We start from the raw sequence: 24,222 nt of genomic DNA on the forward strand, positions 1-24,222 counted from the left end.
AAAAGAGAATTAAGTAGATTAGCGCAGACGTCAGTAAATTTGGCGGTGCATTACCCTCGCAAATTCCAAATGGCGGTTTGTCATTAGACAACAGGATTAGCAGAGCGCCAGCTCCGGGCTTGCGCTGCTCTTTTGTCAGAATCGTGCACAGAAAGTTTGCTTCCATTTGCATTACTAATAAACAAAACTTTGTCAACTTTGAACTCTGGGTTCCATGTGTGCTTTCAAGTTTCAGAATTGAGCAAAGAGCCAATTTTGGACTGAATCTCCGTCTAGATTGTGCTTCTCTGTCTTGTTTATGAAGCACTGACATGGCCAGCGGCTAGTGACCAGGTGCGCTGACGCAGACTATTATTTTAGCAGTGAGCAGCACCATCTCTAGCTTTTTGTGCCATTTTCAGGTCAGACCTTTAGGTCATTTTCCCCCTACAGATTCTACCAGTCTATTTTCTGGTTGCCTGATGGAAGGTAATGACTGAGAGGATGATGGTGGTGCTGGCAGTGCCTGCATGTGACCGTGTCATCTCAGCTCAGTGACAGGGCCTGCTGCGGCTGGCGTTTGCCAGGAGGAGGTGGAGCTCAATGCCTGGTCTGAGGGGTCAACGTGAGGCGGCCCTTGCTCTGACTGACAGGACACCAAGGTTTGTTACGGAGATTTGTCCCCGCCGTGGAGCTCCTGTCGGCCCAGTTGTGGCACTTGTGTCAATTTGCACCCCACGCACATCGCCAGCGTATCTGACAGGTGAGCAGCAGTATGGCGCCCTATCCGCCTAATTGTACCCCGCAGTCCTGTCTGTGTGTGGGTGCAAAGAGGATGGCTGAGGCCTGGGCCTGTTAGCGCCCTGCACGCCCTGGCGGCCAGGCCCACAGCAGCCTCCTCAGCGTGTGAATAATCCAAGGTGAGGGCCTGACGGTCTGTCAGTCGGTCATCTACTGGCTATATATCATGATGGGCACTCTGCATAAAATACAGATAATGTCTCAAAAAAATTGCCCCGGTGCTCACACAGTGGGGGCACAAAGACCCACTTGCCGCACACGCAGACAAGGAATAGAACCACATGCCCGTGACAACCACCATAATGCCGTTGGATACAGAAGGGCATTTATTCCGTGCTAAATCCGAAATTAACAATGCCCCCCCTTTTGTTCAGATACTTTTTTTATTGTATTTAAAAATCGGAAATGTTAAACAAAGAAAAGCTGAAAAATGCTTCCCAGTTGAACAGTTTCTTTCTTTTAAACTTACATTTAAAAAAGATGTTTGATGTACACTTTCAGGAGTGTTTTCATGAGTGATGTGTGTGTGTGTGTGTGGGTGTGTGTGTGTGTGGGTGTGTGTGTGTGTGTGTGTGTGTGTTTATGGGGGAAGAGAGCGTGTAGCTAAGGAGGTGTGCCATTTCCTGGCCTCGGTGCCAGCTGCGTGGGGCTGGTGCTGTTTCCTGGGGGCAGATGCCTGCAGTGCTGCCTCCATGATCCCAGCTCTGTTCCTGCACCAGCCCCTGCAGTCTGCTTCCCACTCAGGGGGTGGGTGGGGGGGGGGGGGGGGGGTGGATTTTGTGTGTCTATGTGTGCGTGCGGTGGGATGCTGGGAGGGGTGGGGGCATACAACTTGAAGTGCAAACACACACACACATGCACACCTTTCAGGCTCTGGAGCATTAATTAGGCAGCCTACAAGTCTGCCATACCGTGGTCTACCCTCCATCCCACGCTGGAAAGCAGGCAGGGGGAGCAGCTCAAGTCCAGGATTACTACAAATGGGGAGGTGCGACTGAAGACGACAACAGAGATGAGAAGAAGAGATCCCCGTCACTTCTCCGCTTCTGAAAGTAGCTCTTCTTCCTTTACAGCCATCTCGTCCAGCGCTTTCATCACCTGAGCCTCAGCAGTCTCACTGTGACTGATGCAACAGTGGCATCTGGAGGTGCTGTAAGGTACTGCACCCTCTGTGTCCAACCAGCCATCTCAGTAATTTTGAAATTTTGAAACATGAAAAATGTTTTTAAATGCCTGCACAGAAAACGGACGATGCAGGAGTAAATGCGTCTATTTGAAACAGTTTCTTACACTTGGCTAAAATTCTCATGACGTGTTTTCTCTGTTCACCTTGTCATAAAATTGTCCAAAGTTTCGTTTTCAATGTTTTAACATTTATAAGCTACGAAGAAGAGATAAAACTCTACATGTATGATTCAACTGACAATTAAATGAGCGTTATGACTATAAACACAACAGCAAAAAAACTCAAATTTCCAATTTCACACTGCTACTTTTTTTTGTTTGACACAGAATATAACTGAATCAGTGGAGAAAATTCTTAAATTCTTTTTAAATATCCACGCTTTTTAAATTTATAAATCAAAAGTTCACTTTCCCTTTTCTGTCATGTTTTCTTAAATAAGTCACAAAAATAAGGTAAAAATTCTTGTAATTTGAGCCTCAAATATGGGAGAATAGCAGAGAATTGTAACCTTTTTTATTTCATTTTGTTTCCATAAAACATAGGACTCCAAAATGTGTATTTTCTAATGGCATAAATGATAACTGGAAATAATACAGAACATTTAGCCTCACATGTATATTGTATGAATCACTGTCTCGTTTATGGATCGATATGTCTTCACAAATCGGATTTATCAATGTTTTCCCAAGGAAGAGGCTTGCATTTCCAGCAGCCTAATTGATAAGATGAGCTGTGAATAGAGTTGGCCCGCTGACAGCATGGACTTTACAAGGTTAACATTCTTCCTCTCAGTAGGCGATGGGGCCCGATGTGGAGGGCTGTGGCAGCTGTCTGAGCGCGTGCTTTGCCCGTATGGGGCAAAAATGCTCCTGGTGCAGTGATTTTCGATAGGTCTTCACCTCTTCCGCTGCTCATGGCCTGCGGCTCCTTTTTCTCCCCCTCCTCCACGCTGCAATCAATTGACTGACGCAGCTGACCAGCTCCCACAGCACACTGCTGAGGGAGGGAGGATATTGGAGTCGTATGTGGATGCGTGAGCAGCAGATACCTCCAGTGTGGCTGTGCATACAGCGATGTACAGAAAATGTAGACGTAATCTTTGGAAAGCTCCTGCAGCCTCATGGAGAAAGTCATACCTATGTCCCACCATGCTGGTGATAATCTGTCCACAATGAAAGGTGTAATTTGCTTTTTTTTTTTTTTTAAATATGAATACCATATTTTACGACAATGAACCCTAAAATCCGGAGCACCCTATATGGTTTAACTCTGGTGGTCTTTACTGATGTTGAGAGGAAGGTTAGGGGTTAGGTTGGTACGTGCAACCAACATCAACATTTAGCCTTGGAGACACTCAAAGCAATGTGCATCTTGGCAGCACATATTACGTGTGGCCAATATAGATTTCCATCAGTGCTTGGTCACATGTGAAACATGGCAATGACATCAGCCGTGAAGAAAGACGGCCAAAACTAGTGACACTGATAAAAAATGTCATTTATTGTTGAAAAATAGTAAGAGAGTTTTGTGTGAGGCAACAGATTGCCTCATTGTCTTGATTGCTTTCTAAAGAATTAGCACAGATCTCCTTCAACTCATGCTACTTGAGGTTTATTAACTTTACTTTTTTACTGTATGTCAGCTCTTTCAGGAATCCTCAGTCCTGATGTGTCCATCATCAGTATGACATAACAGAATGTCCACATTTGTCATTTGATCACTGGAAACACTTACTTAAGTCAGTGCACATCCCATAATAATGCATCACATCCAGAACAGTTGTGAAAGCTGATATACCAGTCTATTTTGTTTTAAATGTATCTTCCATAGTAGCGCTTTTTATGTCTATATTGTATGTTGCAGATTGCAGATTCTAGATGATCGTGGAGTACACCGCACCTGAAGGCAGCAAGGCTCCAACGGACCACAGCGACCCTGATGTAGGTGTAGGTGGGCAAAACAGATGGAAAGAACAGATTTAATTCTGTAAGAATCCTTTTCATCATTTTAGGTGTATTGAAAAGTGTCAAAACATTTTCTTCACAAAGACTACAGTACTCTTATGAGCTTTAGTGGAGTGATTAACGCCTCTTGTCTGAAAGTCTGCTGTAGAATGATGTATTTTAGAAGGTTTGATCCCAAAGATTTTGCTTTAAAATGTCGAATGTCAATACAAAGCTCAGCTGGCAGAAACAGGCAGACACTGTGGGTTTGTTCAGCTGTTTTTCTGTTAGGAGGGTTCACCTCTGAGACGGGGAGCTGTGAATAACAGGTGCGCAACAGAGAATACTTTCCCTGAGGAAGCATAAGGTGCTTGCTGCCTAGGCCACCTGCACAGTGGGTGTGTTTGAGTGTGTGTGTGAGTGTATGGAGGATGAGGTGCATCTGCTGCCATGTTTAAGACCTTTGCTGGTGTCATCACCAACCTTGTGTGGGGCACTGATGATCATACATGGGAGGACGGCTTCAGGTTTGGTCTGGAGACTCAGATTCTAGACAGGAATTTAATGGGCATGGTTCGTTTTTGTTTTTTTAATTAAGGCTTGGATCAGAGTCCTTCTATGAATGGAAGTGAATGTTTTCAGAAGAATGGCTGCGTAAGCTTCTATGTGGGTGGGGGTGGTTGTGGGGGGTTCTTTTAATAGAGAGGTGGACGCACCGGAGGGAGCTGGTTGGCTGTTGATTCTTCGTGCAGAAGATTACATAGCTTAATCAAGCTCCCTGCTCAGGTGCTGCTGAAACAAACACACACACACACACACACCCACACACACAGATGCACACACACACCTCCCTTTACACCTAATTAGCCCTGGTACACAGAGCTCCACAGCAGGGGACCTCTGACACATCCAGCATCCAGGTAAGCATAGCAAGCCCATGCATGTAGCACAATAACACACAAAAATATGTGTGATCACAAACAGAGTGCACGCTAAATCACAAACAGATCGTGTGTAGGGACACTAAGCGTGTTGAGTCACATTTGTATCCAGTCATCTCTGGAATGGTAGACATGTAAGTCTGAAAAAGGTTTGTCAAAGAAGATATCATTAAATTTAAAAACTTTTTGGAACTGTATTTACTAGCAAAGATTGTCTTTTTTTATCTTCAGGGGATCCATTTCTTCTTCTTATTGTATATTATCAACATATTTTTTCATCAGAAATGATGGGGACAAAGCCCAAACTCTAGTGACAAGTTTGTTGGTGGGAAAGTCATCCTAATAAAAATAAATCTTTAGACAAAAAAAATAAAATGACTTCAGACATTAAAAATCTAAAACACGGAAACAAAAGAGGGAAAAACAGTAGAACTGACAATGAGCAGCTTTCATAGACCACTGTAATTACCTGGACCTGGAACAGCTGTGACTAATTGAAGCAAGAACCTGAAACAGAAACACAGAAAATCTGACAACACAACAAAACCTTAACAAAAGAGTAGCATTGGTGCTTTCAAAGAAATATGTGCAAGCATTTTTCCATAATGTGTACAATGCACATGTGTGCATGACTGATAGGAAGTATGAAAAATGTTGAAAAATACGAACAAAAAAAAACACGCTTTGTTTGTTAAATACATAACAGTTAAATCAATAGTTTGTTGCAAACTGCATTTCAAAGAAGGATGATTGTTAAACCATGGAATCCAATATTTAGCTAAAATATTCTGGGGAAAAACAAAGAGGTATAAGTAAATTAATTAAACAAGCTTTAATAAAGGCAAAAATGTGTGATGAGAATAAATAATGCTAAAAAAAACATCAGCTAGACAAATGGAAGAAGGACCACAAATAGAATTTAGGAGACAAATTCTGTTAAAACAAAGCTTCTCATAATCAGCGTTAAGAAAACCAGAAAAGTACAGACGTTTTTCAACATTATTGTTTCATTTTACAGATGTATATGTATGTGTGAGTGTGCATGTGTAGATAAATAGGTAGGTCTTTTAGAGCTTGTCATCTCAAAAGTAGCTCGCATGCCAATAAAGTGTGGGCCCCCCAGGTCTAGAACACCATAAGCGCATGGAAGAACATTAGTGTTTGTAACAACATTAGCATTTGGAATATTAACAGCATCTAGAATGACATTAGCGTATGAAATAACATTGTTCTGTTTTCTCTTTTTTACTTTTGTGAGCTAAACTGACTAAAACTAAGCATGTGGTTCCTAAAGGCGTTCCACATTCTTTCACTTTACCCAAAATAAACTTTATTATTACATCTAGCATACATCACAGACGTCCAAAAATGCATAGTAAAGAAGAAAAGAAAAAAGAAAGATATATGAGTCACACTTTTGGGAGAAATCTTTTTTACTGAATACAGGAATGAGAACGGACATTTCATCTTAAAGACAACTTTAATAAAGGAATATATAACAATCACAGACTGAATACTTGAACGCTTCACTACTGTAACCCAATGATGCCTATTAAGCTTCATGATACATGGGAGCAATCTAGTATATTAGCGCAACATATGGAACATTATTAAGATAACAGTAGCATAAAAAACATGCTAACAAGTCAACTGAACTCTCTATTTCACTTCAAACAACAAAATCCACTAAAGTCTGCATCGTTTATGTTGCTTTGTTTATGTTGCTTCGCAGAGGGCAGCCCTTCTGGTTCTTCTTTTGCTTTGCTTTCATTGGCAAACTGTACTACACCCACCTACAGCACCCTCTGGTGGTTGTTAGTGGGAAAATATCAAACACTTTAACGTTTTTTTTTAAATCACATATAAGTCGCATCTTAACTATTAAAAAAATTTGACTTATATTACGAAAAATATGGTAGTAGTCAGTACATGCATAGTCTGTTAGTAAATCTAACAGACTATGCAGTACATTTTTCACTTAGGGGTGTGTTTCCCTTCTGTTATTATTAAAATAAATGTCAATTTACTCAAGTTTTACACCCATTTTAACTGAAAGTCTACCACACAACGTAGCTCAGCCATCCATACTCCATGCAGATCCAGCCCATTTATCTGTCCTCCTGTTTTCCATGAATAGAAGACAAGGAATCCTCGACAATGCCAAAGATCACACTACAAAGCTTTTTAATATTTTTTGGGTCTCTTCTTATGGGACCTTAGTGTTTTAACAGATGACAGAAAGACAGACAAGTATTTTAGGACTATCACTGACTCTACCTGTCCCTGTTTTTGTGCTCTTGCTCTTTTCTGCTTCCCCCTCTTTCTCACACAAACACACACAAACACACACAGAAACAAACACTTCCTCGTCTTTGTCTATCTGGAGATTAATTAAGCGGCTACCAAGCCAGCCACTGACACAGCAGCCTTCATCACTCTTCACCATCAGCTGGCTCTTTGCCACAGCTGGGCCAAAGACGGAAGACGTCTGGCTGTGCATATGCAGATCCTCACAAGTGTGTGTGTTTCATCAGTGTTTAATATGAGCTTTCCTTGTGGAGTTTAACACAGCTGCAAGCCGTATCATCCTTCAAAATGTTCATTGTTGCACGTGCATGAACCTATTGGATAACTTATTTTATGTCAACCGTGTGTGTGTGTGGGTGTGTGTGTGTGTGTGTGTGTGTTGGCGGATAAAATGACAGAGATGTGAGTTTTCACTGTTTGCTATTATTGCTCCCATTAAGGGAACCACTGGAATCGTACAAACAACTGCTCCAGCCGGTCCCACCATTCCAGTCCCGCCAAGAGGATTTCTTCTACTTGTCAATTTAGCGTCGAGTCCAGTATTAAACTTCACCTGCTGTCATATCTAAAGTCGTCTTCCTTTTAGCTTTTTTTTTCTATTTTCTTTTCCGTCTTTGTTGTGTCCAATTTTCCCCCGTGCTGTTTCAACGCCGTCTTTGTATGTGCGTTGGGGCTGGGGGAGGGGGTCAGGGAAGCTGGCAGCTCAGCTCAGCTTTTTGGGCCTTAATTGAGACATACTGTCAGAGTGACAAACACATCTGCATGATTGTGCTTTTCAAAGTTTGGGCTCTTTCTTCTGTGTTTTATTGCCCTGTTGATCCGCCTTCTATCACTGCTATGAGAGAAATACACACACACACACGCAAACACACATGCAGACAGTTCACACACATTCTAATGACCACATGCAAAGCTGCAGACAACGGGTTTAACTTCCAGTCCAGACAGAGAGGTTTATTGAAGAAGAAAAAGAAGACTGACTAGAAATACTGATGTCTTAATGGACACAAACCTTTAACTGTAACATTAATGAGCTCATGGATTACTTACCTGCTTAGCAGGTATTAAATGACAAAAAAATCCAATCTGAAAAGGGGGCATTAAATGTTCCAATTTGTCTTTAATTTAAAACAAAGATTGAATTTCAAAGCTGAGTTCTCACCAAACCTGATTTGCATCAGTGACGTCCAGGTTCAATGTTAAGTCAATGTACAGATGCACTCAGAGGTCCTGCAGTGCATTTTGGACATCGAAATCCAATGTTTCCAAAGGTCAAATGTTTGAACGCTGATGAAGAATTTGAATTCCATCAACCAATCAGGGACTCAGCTTTTGTCTGTGAACTGTTGATGATCAGAGAATCCTAAACCAACATGGAGGACATGGAGAATCTGATCGTTCTCCTCCTGAACTTTTAGATGTTTTGTATTTAAATCAATAATTTAATGTATTTATATGTTTGTTTGTTTTTTCCTTCCTCAGACTAATGCGGGACATGCAAGTCATCAAACTGGGTCACAGAGACACAGAGGTACCGCTGAAAGATGCAGCTCCTGCAGTAGATGATGAACCTTGCTGTACCGGGAGAGACTCTGAAGGTTGTCATGAACTTAGACATGGAGACTGTAATAAGCTTTGACACGGTCAATGCCTCCATGTAGAGATCAGGCAGAAAAGATTTACAGTAGCTCCTCACAATCCCCGAAAACAGAAATGACAGTAACTCGATTAGCCATCATTTAAGTCCCCGGGAAGACTCATTTTAAGTCTAAAAGCACATTAGAGCCCCCCCATCACCACCACCACCACCACAACCTTTTCAGTTTTTGTACCACACTTTGGAATATATAATAACACTCCTTTGTTCCTTGCTATAAAAAACCCAAACTGTATTTATACATCTATGTTTGACTTTGCCCTGTTACAGAAAACTCGCCTTCCAGTCCTGATGTTGATGCTAACTCAGAAATATCAAATGTTCCTCAAAGACCACTGGAGACTGATGTGAGGACAGAGAACACCCCCATCTGGAAGAGCCAGGTTATACATCAAATAAAAAGAATATTTACTTCACTTTCAAAAAGCTTATTAATCCTCATTCCACCTTAAACACATTTCACGCCAAGAAAACTTTGGAATCTGCAAGAAAATCCTTCCTTTTTTATGACATAAAGGTCACTAGACAAAAACCTCCTCAGCATCCACTTCACAAGTATTTAAAATACATTTTTCTTGTTTTATGAAAAGAGGGATTTTTTCTGATTTTGTAATTTAGCCATCTAAAAAGCATTTTGAATTAAAACTGCAATATAAATAAAATTTTGTTTTTATTAAATATATACATCTTTAGATTTTGCTTCTTTGTAACACCTCGGTTTCAACAATTCAATTCATCCAATAATAGATAAAACATTTTATTTTAAAACATTTAACTCTCTACCCATGAATTTAGTCAAGTTCTATCCGTAATACAAGAACCCAACTTTCTATCCCAGAAGGTCTTTACTAAAATGTCTGTCGATGCCCAAAGACAGAAACTGTTGTGGAGAAGAAAGATCATAACAATAAAGAAGTGGGTGCAGTTCTGGATGAAGGATTCTTTATGTCCAATCCTCACTCTCCAAAAATAAAGGATTTGATGTTTTGCTGTTTTTCTTTTCAACCACAAGATGTCACTGAAAGCCATGTTGAAACGAATGAACTGCAGCTCAGGAAGGGATTTGACGTGGTTTTTTTCTGCTCTTTTAAGTGTTGCACCCTTGAAAACAGACAGGACTTCGTCTTCTTTTGGCAACTTTATTCACCCGGACTTTGTATACTTTTATAGTTAGTGCTTTCTTCTGAGGCAGCCAGAGCAAGACAGGAAAAACGTGATGGCCAAAAAGAAAAGAAACATCTCAGCGCATCCCGGTTCTGCACATGCGCACATTGCAAACATGGAGACACTGCTGTCTTTTCAAAATAAAAGAATATAATAAATAACTAAAATAAGAAATGTTTCTCACATCTTTCATGGACCATGCCTTAATTAAAGTAAATTAACGTAAAATTTTCTGGCTGCAACATAAGCATCACTCATTTATTTCACGGTAAGGTAATTTTCACAGATGTATAGATTGAGTTCAACTAGATTTGCACGAGATTCGACTCAGGACATTATTATTCTTATTCTTAAATGTTTAATAAACATATTTAATGTTTATATCAAACCTTTTTCTATCCTCCTCTCTCCTGTTTGCCACTCATTACAATAAAAAAAAACCTCATTCAGAAGATTTATACCTCTCTCTTTAATCCATTGTATCCTGTGTTGAGCAGCCTCTTACTGTGCTGAAGCCAGTATTGCTCCAAGATGCTGGATGGTTTGTTTGAAACCAACAAAACCGTAGCATTATCTTGTTCAGGATCTACAATAATTTGATGTGATATTTTACTCCAATACCTTGCAATTTTTGAAATGTGCTCAATATTTCAATTTTTGTTTCTGTGGTTTAGGTGTTTATAATATGGTCTTCTGGCATTTTTCTGATCTTGTAGAGATTATATTCTGTAAATTAGTCAGATAAGCTTTAAACTCCATTTCTGAGTTGTTTTTTTATTATTATTTAAATCCTTGTGAATCAAGAGCAGAAGAAAAAACTGTTTATAAATGATTGCATTTTCGTTGTAGAAAATATCTTCCTGCTCTACTCCATTCTGATGCATCCACTTGGAGACAAACAGATACGTGAACTCCTTTGTTTTCCTCATCTGAGCTGGAATCGGGTTAAAAACTGTACAGCTGGATAGCTCCGATATTGCCCACTGTATTTGTTGCTTGATGGGAAATGGGGAGTGGTTACTCCGCGCCACCAGTTCACAATTTTTTATTTATTTTTTTCTAAAACAGCGTAAACATAATTAAAAGACCACTGGACGGTTCAAAAGATGAGCACTTCTTCAATTGTATTTGCATCTTTTATTATGCCACAGTGTCACAAAATCAAATAAAAATACCTCAAAATGAATCTTTTTACAGCAGTTATTAGGTTCAATTAAAAATAGTAGATTAATTAATTACAGCTCATAATTAAGAATAACACCCTGTCCTGTTTTTATTTATTTATTTTTATTATTGTGAATCTCAATGATTAAATAAATGTTCTTGTCACTCCTCCATGCATCCTTAGCAAAAAGGACATTTGTTGGAGACTCTGATGTTTTTAAAATGGTAATAAATTCAAAGCTGAACTACATAGGCAAGCATCCCTTCTTCATACTTTCCAACACTAACAGCTACTTTTTCATACAGGTATTTGTTGTTTTTGTGCATCAGAATAAACACATTTTACAAAATAAAACTAGCTACATAAAACAAATCAACTGTAGCTGAGTGAGAGAACAGTTTAGCTTTTATCTATTCCAGTAAAAGTAAAAAGTATGAGGCTGTTAAACTACTTTCTAAGGAGTAAAATGTTTATTTCAAGTTACTCAAATGCAGCTAATCACCACCCATTTCCCCAAATACCTTTCTTTCCCCTCTTGTCTTTCCTCTGGTTGCGTGCATCTTATTTTGTTTTTAAGAAGAAATATCCTGTTCAGGAAGTGTGATTCAAACACAGCTTCACAAGTCAGCATAATGTTTGTATATACAAGAATAGACTTGTTATTTGTGTGTTTTAGTTCTACAGAACTTAATAAGGTGAGAGCCTTCCTCTGGAATGGACTTTTATTTAACTAAGTTTGTTCAGTTTTTGTGTCTCTTTTTTTTATTATTCTGTTAAGATTTTGCTTGCAATGAGAAATGCATCTGCAGTTAGAATTTGCATTATGCAGCAAACAATGTTCTATTTTTAAAGTGTTTTTTCTTCTATCCGTTTATCAGCGGTACTGAATGGATTATTCCTCCCATTTCTAAAGATGCTCTTTGGGCAACACCGTTTTGCCGGACTTGGAACCCACCCGGTCTTCTCGTCCACATAAGGCAACAGTAGGGAAGGTATTGTAATGAAAGCTAAAGCTGAGCGCTTGCAGGTTTTTTGTTCTTCTGATTTTAAAGGAATATGGATTATGGAAGTAGGTGATACCAGACCTGCTGGGGTTTTTAATATGCATGGTCCTTTTTTGTATGCACAAAGGCCTATGCCATATCCACCACAGCAGGGGTGGAGCAGGGGGCACTCTCAAAAAGCAGCTGAATGGCTGAGGGTTTGGGGGCCTGCGCTGATGTATTCAGCCCTCACAGAAATTTAAGAAATACAACCTTTTTTATTATTTTGAAGAATACAAAAGTAATGCACAGGGGAAAATTTGATTTAAATTAGATTAGTTACAGGTTTTTGGATAATTGTGAAGGAAAAACTAACCGAATGATAATCATGACTTCATCAGATTTTTAAATATCTGCAGAAACTTTAAAAAAGATCAAATCAATTGAATAAAAAAATAAAAATGCATTAGTTAGAAGAAAAATGCTCAAATAGTTCAATATACCACATAGGTTTTTAGAAACATAACAATGTTGAACATTTTAAAATAATAGTTAATAAATAATAATAAAATAAATGGTTATTAATAAATACGGTCCGAAAAGAGCAATACTATGTTAAATAATTCGAAATTTATGGAAATTTAAGTGACTAAACAGACACCAAATAAAAACTATTATTAGCACAAATATATTCATCTATGATTATTTTTGAGAAGAAATAAAGGTCTTGAAGTTTATTAAATGACCTCTAGAGGGCGACAGGTAGTAAAAAGCAAATCATTTGTCATATTTTTTAACTTTAGCAATTATTTTTCCATGACAACTGCATGTGTGTGTAATGGTTGTGGTGGGGGGGGGGGGTGATTGTGGTTGGTGGATGCCTGGAATTCTGGTCAATGTCCTTATTTCACCTCAGACTTTCTTGTTTTGAGTGACGTCGCTGATCCGTTTGTTCCACACTCCCACTGAGTCGTCATGGAGATCTAAAGGGATGTGTTGATGGAACAGCATTCCTCTGGCTTTTATTTCTTTTATTACAGCGCACATCGATTATATGAGATCCAGCTGGGAGCTTCTCAGTGGAACAGCTCAGTGAACTGACATCTTGACGACAATTTTTCTTCCAAGATCCTCAACAAAATTTGAAGATAAACCAATAAAGGTGAGACTTTTTATTTTTATTTTTTTATTCCCGTCAACCTGACTTTGGTGCTTTTACATATAGAAATGTATGGACTACATGGCAGATAATGATAGGCCATGTCTTCCTATGTGTCTTTTTAGTGCACCATGGCAAATCCTTTGCCTCCATTCAACCCTCTCCTCTGGATCCTCCTGGCTCAGACCAAAGACCTTGGTAGATCCTGGTAGATCAGACCTCAGCATCTTTTTACCAACATCATCACTGTTCCTGCTCTCACTCTGCTTCCATACATTTATCACCAAACCCGCTGTTCCTCTGATGGATTCATTCCTGATCCTATCTATCCAAGTCAATCAAAGAGATGCTCAACATCTTTAGCTCTCCCGCCTCCAGAAGTTCAAGTATTCAGTCCAGACCTTCCGATTCTTAAATCTGCATACTTTCGATTCCACCTAAATTTAGATCACCATATGCAGATGATATTATAGATCTGTATAGCTTCACTCTCATCCACCTTTCTTATTAAGAACCTGGGAGGCTGACAGCTGGATGTCTGAAGATACATCTGTGTGACCCACAACTGACACCCACGTGGGTTTCATTCAGAGTCCAGCACTGAAAACTATGGTGTGTTCACCTTCATGGATGACAGTGAACTTGATGAGCCACAGATTTTAAGGCAATACCTAGAAATGGTTTATTTAAAGCTATCAAATTGAAAAAATAATACGGAAGATAAACATAAGGAAAATACATATATCTATAGGTTTATTAAGACCAGTAAGTCATGATTGGAAAATAAAAAAAGTAAAAAAAGATACACTTCACTGTAAATGATGCCATTTTAACCTTAACCGTCATGAATATCTTTATTACCAATTATGTAAAAAACATGTTTCTGATTTTTTTCCTTATCAGGTGATGCTAAATTGATTCCTTAGTCACTGCCCTTGCTGGTGGATACGGGCAAAAATGGGTAAACCTGTATGAGGCACACAGGTGGCCAGCGTGAAATATCAAGGTTATAGATCGCTCGGTGAAAATTTCCATGCACTTTATTTCTACAGACAATTCGAAGCAAAAACTTAACCCTTGTGCTTTCTTAGATGACCCCACCCTTACTTTGACGTGTTCTCCCCACCATGACAAAGGTGGATAAAGGTGGAAGATTTCATGTAATCCATGGACACCAGTGAAGATCACAAATCATAGAAGAAAAAAGGTTCAGAGCACTGTCTAGTGGGTCTAGATGACCCAACTCCCAATGTTAAAGTGCCTAGGATAGCACAAGGGTTACAGCACATGAGGTGCACATACAGACAGGTGTGTTCAGTTGAGTGTGTGTTTAAAATGCACAGATTCCTCGGCAGGTGACATGACAGAAAAATGATTTCCCAGATCCAGGAAGAAACTCCTCTCGCCCAGAAGACTAGACACCAATTTTCCCTCTTTTCATTTAAAAAAACAATCAGTTTACCACCATTAATCTCAATAGAAAAGTTTAATTGTAACAGACTCATAATTTGTATAGTAAATCACTGATATTCCAATCCTAACACTGGTTCATGATCCAGCCATTGTCAGTTGACACTGACTGGTCCCAGAGGAACCGCCTTTTAATCTCAGCATTCATTTATTCTCCTTTTTAGCCAAAGCGCAGGAAAAAGATGACACCCTGTGCGAATATTAAACCTCTCCCAAGATCCTTTCCAACATCTTCTTTCTTGAGTGCGGCCCCCGCCCCTCCTGTCCACTGTGTTGCTCTCTCCATTCTCTCCCGCATCTTGTCTTGTCTTTTTCCCCTCAGAAGCTCTGGCAGCCGGATCATCTCTGTCTTTTAGTGTCAATTAAAAGTGAAATATCTGCATTTGTCAACATATCATTTGTGGTGAGCCTGCAATGCACTGCTGATTTGTCGGGTAATTCCTGACACTGGGGAGGGAAAGCAGAGGTGCAGCAGTCTCCCTCATTAGACCTCAAGCTGGCAGCGTGACGGCTGACATCGCCGGGAGGATTTGCTCCCCACCAACATGATACTAACCCGGGAACAGGACTCGTCTGTCAGTCCTGTCTCTTGCCAGCCACCCATTCAGTGTGGCAGAAAGAGGAGCAGATAAGTGGAGGTGCAGGAGCCAGGGTGAAAGGAGGTGTCTTGTACTCTTCTCTGAAGACAAAAATTACCATAATGAAATGTAACTTTCAAGCCGAGAGTACACACATACAGCTTCCTGTGATCTATTAGAAGTAAAGACAGACTGCAAGCCTAATTATAAATAGTTCCAATAAAATATCTGTTTCAATACTTACCATGAAGTTGTTGAAGAACTCATTACATTTAGACTTTGAAAAACAAATATAGAGAAGAATAAATCTGTTGATCATTTTTGTAATGGCTAAAAAAAACTAGATTGGAGGCCAAAAGCTTTCCCGTCTTTTTCCGTCTCCAAGATTTAACTTAATTCACCTACTGTTTTGGATAAAGCTCATCTTTGATCCCTTAGTCAAAACAGCCTTTAGGCCAAATCACGGGCAAGAAAAAAGATTGTATTTGTTACCTAGAAAATAATGTGGGCGGGCCACAAGCTCCCCGCTCTGCTCCATTCTGATGCATCCGACTAGATCCTTTCTTTTCCTCGTCTGAGCTGGCATCCCGCTCTAGACTGATAGCTCTGATATCGCTCTTTATGTTGCACGAGTAATGTTAGGTTGTAGGGGTGAGGGGCTGTAAGCAGGCGGTGTAAACAGAGAGCTCTCAGTTATGGGTGACAGGAAGGGGGAGCGGGGTTTCTCTGCAAACTACGTAAGTGCTGAGCATGGAGGACAATTCTCTTTCTTTGAAAATATTCTGATTTTTAACTTATTTGAGATGTTGACTAATTTATTTATTTTAATAATTTTTAATTTAGATTTTACCTGACTGGTGTTTTGTGTATGGTTCACAGTTTTATTGACTGATTTTCTTTCATTCATCACTTTTAAATATTTTTCCTTCACTTGGACACAGTTTAATTCCCACAAATAAAAAAAAACATGTACACAAACAAATGAATGAACAGTTGTAATTTGGCTCTGAGTTTATTTGTGCTTACAGCACAAATGGTGCACACTGTTTTTAAATGACAACAGTAAATCAGAATAGAGACTCATCACAGTCAGATTATTGAGAGTGAATTATGAAGTTAGATTTGTTGCAAAGGTATTGTCCGTGCATAAAAAAGGAGTTGTACTTGTAATCAGAGATTTATGTGTCTCTAAAAATCTTTTGTTTCCGTAGCAGAGAAATCATACGTCTGTAAAAAGATTGTGTACTTTGCCCGTCAGAAAAAACATTTTTTACCTAAGAAGAGATGTGTGTCGGTAAAAGTGTTCTGTCCGTGTGTGAAATCTTTACAAACCAACTATGTTTCTACAGAAAAAATTCAGACACATACATTTCTTATTACAGGTACAAAAGTTTTTAACACACGGACAATGCTTTTGCAACAATTCTGACTTCAGAGTAAATCACTCAAATTCAGACCAAAATAATTAATCTTTTGCTTTGGAGCAGAACTTCTCCTGTTAAAGTAAAGAAAGGTAAAGGTGTTGCAGTCTCAACCCTTAAAAACGTCAATAACTCACACACGACCAAAAACGTCCTTCCTGATTTTTAAATATTAAATTGTACATTTTTTAGACAGGTATAAACAGGATGTATATATATATATATACATACAGTATGTACATATAATAGTCTGGTTTGATGCTGTGTTCAACATGTGTCAGAGGAGCGACCTCTCCTGTTCAAAAAATGGAATTACAGCATGGAGCATTGATTTTGTGAAGCCACACTGATGTTTTTAAGGTGAAGCATTCAGGTTTCTGTTTTTCTGCAGGACTGACTGCAGTAAAACAGACGAAAAAGAAAGAAAACAGGTCATTGCCCACCATTTATTTTCCTTCTTTATTTTTTATTTGCACATGAATGATAAGAACAAAAAAGCAAAAGTGTCCGAACTTTCCAGAATATGTAAAGTCACCAGAGATATTGGCTTCAACAGACAGCAAAGACAAACTAGACTTTTTGGAGTTTCTATTATGTTTTTCCAGAATTAAGGCCCAGATAAAAGAAAGAAATAAGTTGTTTCAACACAAGGATAACAATAAAAAAAACTTGTTTGTGCTCAGTAATGCAAAGTTCCTATATTTATTAACAGTGTCATTATGAGAAACATCAGATGTAGGATTACATCTATAGTGTCTTCTGCAGAAAGCACTAGGTGGTCTGGAAGTTTGCAGAGAAAACTGTCGTCTTTAAACTTTTTATATCAAATCTTCACAAGCTACTCACAACATTTCATGAAGTTCATGTTTTCACCACTGACTGTCTGTGAGAACTGGACTGAGTGAGAGTGATGTCATCAGAGAAAATGACTTTCTTCTGGCTCTAACGAAATAAATACAATGTAATACCCTGGATTTGAAATGCAATTCAGACATCATGCACACTATTTTTTTTTTTTATGTCGAATATGACATCACTTATTTCACATTAAGCAAGACTATTCATGGATTTACTTTGTTCTGATGATTAAAAAAGTTGATGGTTTGTTTAAAAAAATAAAATACATTTTTTTCGAAAGAATTGTTCAATTGCAATGCATTGTGGTCTATGTTACCCATTGTAGTGAGCATTGATGTGCACTAATATTTCTGGGAGACTTCTGGGAAAATCCTAGGGCACTCGATTTTTGAATTGTAGTTTCAGACAGCACTACAGAATGGTGAACACCTTTATAGTGCAATGTCTAGTGAATAGTGACGGGATTTGGACACAATCGAAATCAGCAGACGCGGCCAAGTTGGAGCCAAAAGACGTCAACAAGCAGTGATTGGTCAAAATCGGTTTGAGTCAACGTTTCTATGGCAACTACCGTCGCCAATCAGGAGTGAGCTTGTTGAAAGTCAACATGCAGCATACGCATAATCTGTCAAACGTTTTGACACGAGACCACCTGCTTTTGCTGAGGCGGCTGATTGGTCAATTTATTACTTAAATAACTTGCACTATGGAAAAAATACCATGAAAAAAAATGGGATTATCACGAACGTGTTCAAAAACGTATCAGAGCAACAAGGTTTATTCTGACTAATAGAATGTCTGGGTAACAGCTGTTTATTTTTTTATAGAAGTCTGTGGGATTTTAAATTCTTGGAGCCAGCGGGTACTTCCTGTTTGGAAAGCCAAGGGGGAGGGGTCACTCCGTCTAGCTTTTATATACAGTCAATGGTTTTCATTCACTCATTAAGGTAATAGTGCAAACACAACCTAAGAAACAAAAACAAAAAACAAAGAAAATGGACAAGAGTTGATCTGTCTGCTCTAATATTTGCACATGTGAGCAAAGCAGAGTCACCATGGGTTTCTCAAAACCACTGTCACAGACTCAGCAACAGGATCCAAATCCTGCCTTTCCTCCATTTGAAATCCCTCCATTTGATAATATTGACTATCACCTGCTTTGGGGACTTGTGGTACATTCCTACTAGAAAGAAGCCGTGCAGCGCGTCCGATGTCATCCAGGTCAGAGAAGCACCTTTGTTTTTAACCGTGAAAGCACCGGGGTCAGTGGGTTGGTCACCTTGGCAGTTTGAGTAAGAACAGAGTGAAAGGCAAGTGAGGAGCCAGACCTTTGTGGAGTACAAACAAATACAGTGGCATCAGACTTCAAATGCAAACTCTTAGAATAGACTCTTCTGTCAACAACAACAGCCTTCTCAGAAATTGCATCTCAGTAGCTACGTGACATTTCTTAAACACGACGCACACAATGGACTGAAAATGGGCTCCGCTAAAGTCACCAAACGTTTAACCACAAAGATTTAAAACAAGAGAAAAGCCTAATTCCTGGCAGGAAACAACATGTTCTATGAAAAAAATACAATAAACCTCGATAAATTAGAATGATCTATTTTCTCTATACATAAGACACTCATAAGATTGAGTCATCTCGTATTTCTACATCAGCCCTGCTTTCCAGTGCAGTGAGACGTGGAGCCGACGATCGTATTTACATGATTGCATTAATCCTGGTACAGCCGCTGAAAGCACGTCTCTTTGTAAAACCTATTTGTCCTGCCTTTTTTTTTTTTTAGCTTCAGCTTCCACAATGCGCCACAAACCTAACACAACAAACATTCAAACTTTCGTCTCTGCTGCTGGGAGTCTTCACACTCAGACGCTGACAGCAATTCCTTTGGCCATAATTGCCCCTTTTGGAAATAACCCATTAATATTTACATCACATTTACATACACAGAACGCAACATTGAAGACTTAAAACAGTCAAGGATGGGAGGCTCGGCTGTGTGCACATTGACGCTCCCATACAGCAGTTATTTGAGGAGTTGGAGGTCTCCACCCACACAGTCCTTTTTTGGTCAGCTTCCTTCCCTGAATGTGGGGTCCATCAAAGTTTTTTAGACGCGTCTTTAGTCATACATTTGTCATCACATTGGTTTCATCCTCATATTTTGAGGCTTTATTTTACCAAATCGAACATTCCCAAAAATAAATCCAGTGCAGAAGACTGTTCAGGATCTCTTGTTTCCTCCTAAATGTGAGGCAGTTCCCTGAAACCGTGTTGGTGCTGAAAATATCCGTAGATTAAACTTTCCTTCCGGTCATACTTTGTCACCTTCTTCAGGGAAAAAATGGTTCCTTGTTTCCAATGTAAGTGAGGCAGATTATCCTTAAGACTTCAGAAGAAGATGGGCAGGATCAGGGCCGCTCCAGGTTCTCTGAGATGTTTGTTTTCTTCACCCGTACACCTGACAGAGTCCTCCCTGTCACTGAGCTGACCTAAAACTCTCTGGTAGGACATGAATTTAACAGCAGCACCACACTGCACAGCTCTGTCCGCCTTTGATGGTGATCCAGGGCTGTAGGGGTCAGATCAGCCTCTCCTCTGGAGGCACCTTGAGCACGCTGCCCATTTCCAGCCGGGCGCCGGCTACCTCCTGGGAGCTGGGGCTGTAGGTACCCTCGGACTGACGCTTCTTTCGCGCCGTCATGATGAGGAAGAACACGATGAGGATGGCCAGTAGCACACACAGGGTTGTCAACGGGATGGTCACTGCCAGCCACGGTACTCGCTCCCTATGTTCCTCCTTCTGTAAGAGGGATTTTGGGTATTTACTGGTTTATTTTGAGACAGCAAAAATGAATAACAATATAACTATACATGAATATGAAATTAAACCTGCACGCAGCGTTATTGGGCTCGCAGGTGCCACCCTCTGACCCTTGCCTCCCCCCATGTTCCCCTTTATGCCTGCTCTTCCTTGACTGGGCAGCTGCCACAGGCCCCTAACTCCCCCAATTCTGCCTCTGGTCAAAGTTGCATGTGACATTTTAAAAAGGCTGCTTTTTTGTTGGTTTCATCTCCTTAGCAACCATTTTATTTTTTGGTTGCCTGGGGGTGACAAACAGGTTTATGTAATTTTTAGAAGAATCTGCAAAAGTAAACTTTTGGATTTCCTTATCAATTGAGATTTTTTTTGTTAACCACGGCCATATTCCTAAAATGTCATATCCGTTTGTTCAGCATGAGCCAGGGATTCGTGTATTAAATTTTAACAATACTTTGTTAAAAAACCAGTGCGCAAAAGGGGAACGCTGCCTCACAGTTAGCCCACAGTTTTTCCCCAACCAGCTTCCCAATGATGCTCGAGGAGTTAGCAGGTGATAGATTGAAATCCCTAGGAGGAGTTTAAATTTTTGAGAAGCTACCAATCGTGTCTTTTTTTTTTCATTGAAAATGATAGCCTTTTCCCGAGGTCAAAGGTCAACAAAACTTGAGGTTGCAGTTGTAGGCCTGGTAGCAGCTGCGTGAAATTTTGCAAAGAATGCTCAAAATACAGTTTTCTTTTTCCATTATGAGCAAAAATAAGAGAATCACCAGATTTCACACTTTGCCACAAAATAGCCGCCAAGCCGTAGATCCTGCAGCTATCCCATAATAATTTAAAAACTTCTTTAAGATATCCCTGGCTTTGTTAGTGGATTTTTTATTATTTTTTTCCAAGATAATAAGAGATTTTAGCACCATTCATTTTATTGACGTCTCAAAGAAGAATTAAGAAGAGTTACAATACATTATTGTCCTTGCAGTCTTGGGCTGCTGTGGGACAGAATAGTTAGAACAACATTAATTGGTGACATTTACAATTTGTATAGACTGACTGAAACATTTCTTTTTTGTAATGTACTTTTGTACTGAAAATATAGATGAACAACAGAAAATTAGTGTCACGTTCAGAAAAGCCTCTTAAAATCTCTGATTAGACTAGACTTGAACCAGCAAACATTTGTGGAGACAAGCAGGAAAAAAAAAAAGCCGTAAAGGTTTTTCTGCTAATGTGATTGATCCTGAGAGGATCTGCAGAAATAAAGGGATAAACACTCTGAACCCTGTGGTGCAAAGCGCCCTCAGATTTACATAAGAAGGCTGGAGCGGGTAATATCGGCAAAGTGGATCCTTGTTGTTGGACTGCATGAAGGGCTTGACTGTGGGATTTGAAATTTGGAATCGGAAGAACGTTTTTGTGCAGAGGTGCAGACGAGACCCAACAAGGAGCTTTTGTGTGTCACTTACATTATTCTCACAAAATTTCCCATGAAAGCCTGGGACACAAACACACTTGAAGTGGTTGAGTTGATCCTGGCAGGTCGCACCATTGAGGCAGGGATTGGAACTGCACTCGTCTATTTCTGCCTCACACCTGAAACATATCAAGGGTTTGTGTTACAGCACAAAACTACAAAGTTTGAGCTCAAACAGGACTCTCGTCTGGAGCCTTTGCAGTGGTTCCCACAGACAAATGTCCACTCTTAAGCTACGTTCACTCCGCCCTTGGAAACAAGCGTTCAAGACAAACTTCAAATGAAAAGTCTGCAGTTGCATTCACACCGGCTGCCTCGACTCGCGTTTAAGCGGCCACTTCCAATAAAATGTCTATGTTAACCTGCATTAACCCAACTTTATGGCTTCCGTGTCCAGACCACTCGTGTTTACGTGTCACTATGCAAGTTCTAAAGTCCAGTCATGGGCTCTACGTACAATTGGGCATGCATTGATCGCACATAGAAGCAACAACCATTGTAAACATGATCATGGAGGGGAAATCAGTCATTGCGCTTTTGCTGCCCGGCTGGAATTATGTGACACCAAGTCTTTCATTTGTTGGAAAAAGCCTGGAGCAAGATTTGCAGAATTTGCACCACTTTGACTTTTCACTTCAAGCCTCTAACAACTGTAGATCGCGGACAAGCGCTGGTCAACAGTAAAAAAACAAGAGAAGAAAAATTCCCCTCCCTCCCACTTCCTGATTGTCTGGTGTGAACACCACCAGCTGGATGGGCGTTCATGAAACCCCATACAGGTTGTTGTTGAACGTTGCAGCATATCTAAACATGCAAATTTGTGGTTTCTGCATTTAACACTGCGTTCACGGATTGCAACGCGTTTTTGGGGCATAACGTGTGGCCATTGAACTTAAGTTGAAAGTTCAACTAGGTCAAACTTTGACTGATCTGGGGCATTTGGTAGTGACTTATGGATGGCACCCCTTTTCATTCACGGCAGTGCCACCTGTTTGAAAATTGATCTTGAGGGAAAAATTAATAATTGCAGTCTGTGTACGGACAGATACATTAATATTTCAGATACTGGAATAGTCCTGTGAAAAAGAAACCCTGGAGCGAGACTTGCAAGATTAGCTCTGCATTGAAATTTCACAACAAGCCTCTTCCAACCGTAGGTACATGTGCTGGTATGGCATCAACAGTCCAGAGTGAAAATCATATGCAAAACTCAGATTCAAGAAAGCCCTTTTAGCATGTCAGATGCCCCATGGGAACGTGGCAACAGTATAGATATACATAAAAGACATTCCAACTGCCCCTCTCACCTGGCGCCAGAAAATCCAGGTTTGCAGGAGCAGTTGCCTCCAGAGTCTCCTCCAACACAAACCCCTTCATTGAAACACTTAGTGTTTGCATCACATGCAACTGGAGGGAAACGCCACCTGTTGGACAAACAGATTCAACATTTGTAACCCCAAATATTATATTATTGAGTGATGATTTAAAAAAACTTGGAGGAATTGAACTGGGTTTCTGTGATAGACACCTTCCACACTGCAGAAGGTTCCATGCAGGAAAAAAGTCTCCATCATTGATTGTTGCCGAAACCTAATCAAGTGATGGACATAACCAGCATTTGACATGCATACTGCTGCATGCAAATATGCTGCAGACGTACATGCTGAAAGAAAGTATTGCTTTGTCTGAATTCCTTCACTTCTCCGTATCCCTAGAAGACTATACAGTGTGGGTCTATCCAGTGCTCTGGATTTTAATGCAGAACAGGGACATGCTCACTACTTTTTCTTTTAAACGGCAAATGGGACATCATGGCAATCATGAACATTTAACAAAGACATTTTATGGATCTATTGTGTTCTGATGATGACAACCTATATGATTTATATAAAACTACACTTACATACATTTTTTTCAAAAATCAAATCGGTCCGTTTTTCTTACAGATTTGACTAATCTATAAAAAATGATTGGTATGAAAAAAACGACAGCTACTGGGGTTCTGCTAAATGTTCTATGTTCCGGAGCTGCAGTTAACACACCAGACACCAGAATGCAGTCATCCAGCCTGTTGATGGGATTTGAACCCATATGGTTCAGTTATTGACTGAATGACACTTGGCCTATAAGCGTTGGTATAACCTGCATGGCGTCGGTTAGGGTCTAAAATAACCACTAAATAGAGAAATATATACACGATCACGTCTTAGCACCTCAGTGTAGGAAAGGAATGATACAAAATATTGGGTTGTAGGCGAACACATCAAAGAACAAATCTTTGGATTTTACAAAGTTCCAAGAATATTCT

General features: G+C 39.8%; 1 protein-coding gene and 1 long non-coding RNA gene across 2 annotated transcripts in view; one reads left to right on the forward strand and one right to left on the reverse strand.

Moving 5' to 3' along the window:
* The first annotated feature begins 1,637 nt into the window (after positions 1 to 1,637).
* On the forward strand, positions 1,638 to 8,770 carry LOC144994516 (uncharacterized). The gene is made up of 4 exons (XR_013658078.1): positions 1,638 to 1,768; positions 1,854 to 1,937; positions 3,830 to 3,952; positions 8,640 to 8,770. It is a non-coding gene; the product is annotated as an uncharacterized LOC144994516 (long non-coding RNA).
* Positions 8,771 to 17,199: 8,429 nt separating this feature from the next.
* The window catches only part of crb2b (crumbs cell polarity complex component 2b), a 40,322-nt gene continuing 33,299 nt past the window's right edge, over positions 17,200 to 24,222 (reverse strand). Inside the window, exons 11-13 of the mRNA XM_023958745.2 lie at positions 23,222 to 23,338; positions 21,907 to 22,033; positions 17,200 to 20,422 (exon numbers count right to left, since the gene is read on the reverse strand). Of these exons, the coding sequence (XP_023814513.1) occupies positions 20,201 to 20,422; positions 21,907 to 22,033; positions 23,222 to 23,338 (466 nt within the window). The 3' untranslated portion in view covers positions 17,200 to 20,200. The remainder of the gene's footprint in view (positions 20,423 to 21,906; positions 22,034 to 23,221; positions 23,339 to 24,222) is intronic.

Source organism: Oryzias latipes, chromosome 9, assembly GCF_053564925.1.
Source record: "Oryzias latipes strain Hd-rR chromosome 9, Olatipes_Hd-rR_3.1".
Lineage (NCBI taxonomy): Eukaryota > Metazoa > Chordata > Actinopteri > Beloniformes > Adrianichthyidae > Oryzias > Oryzias latipes.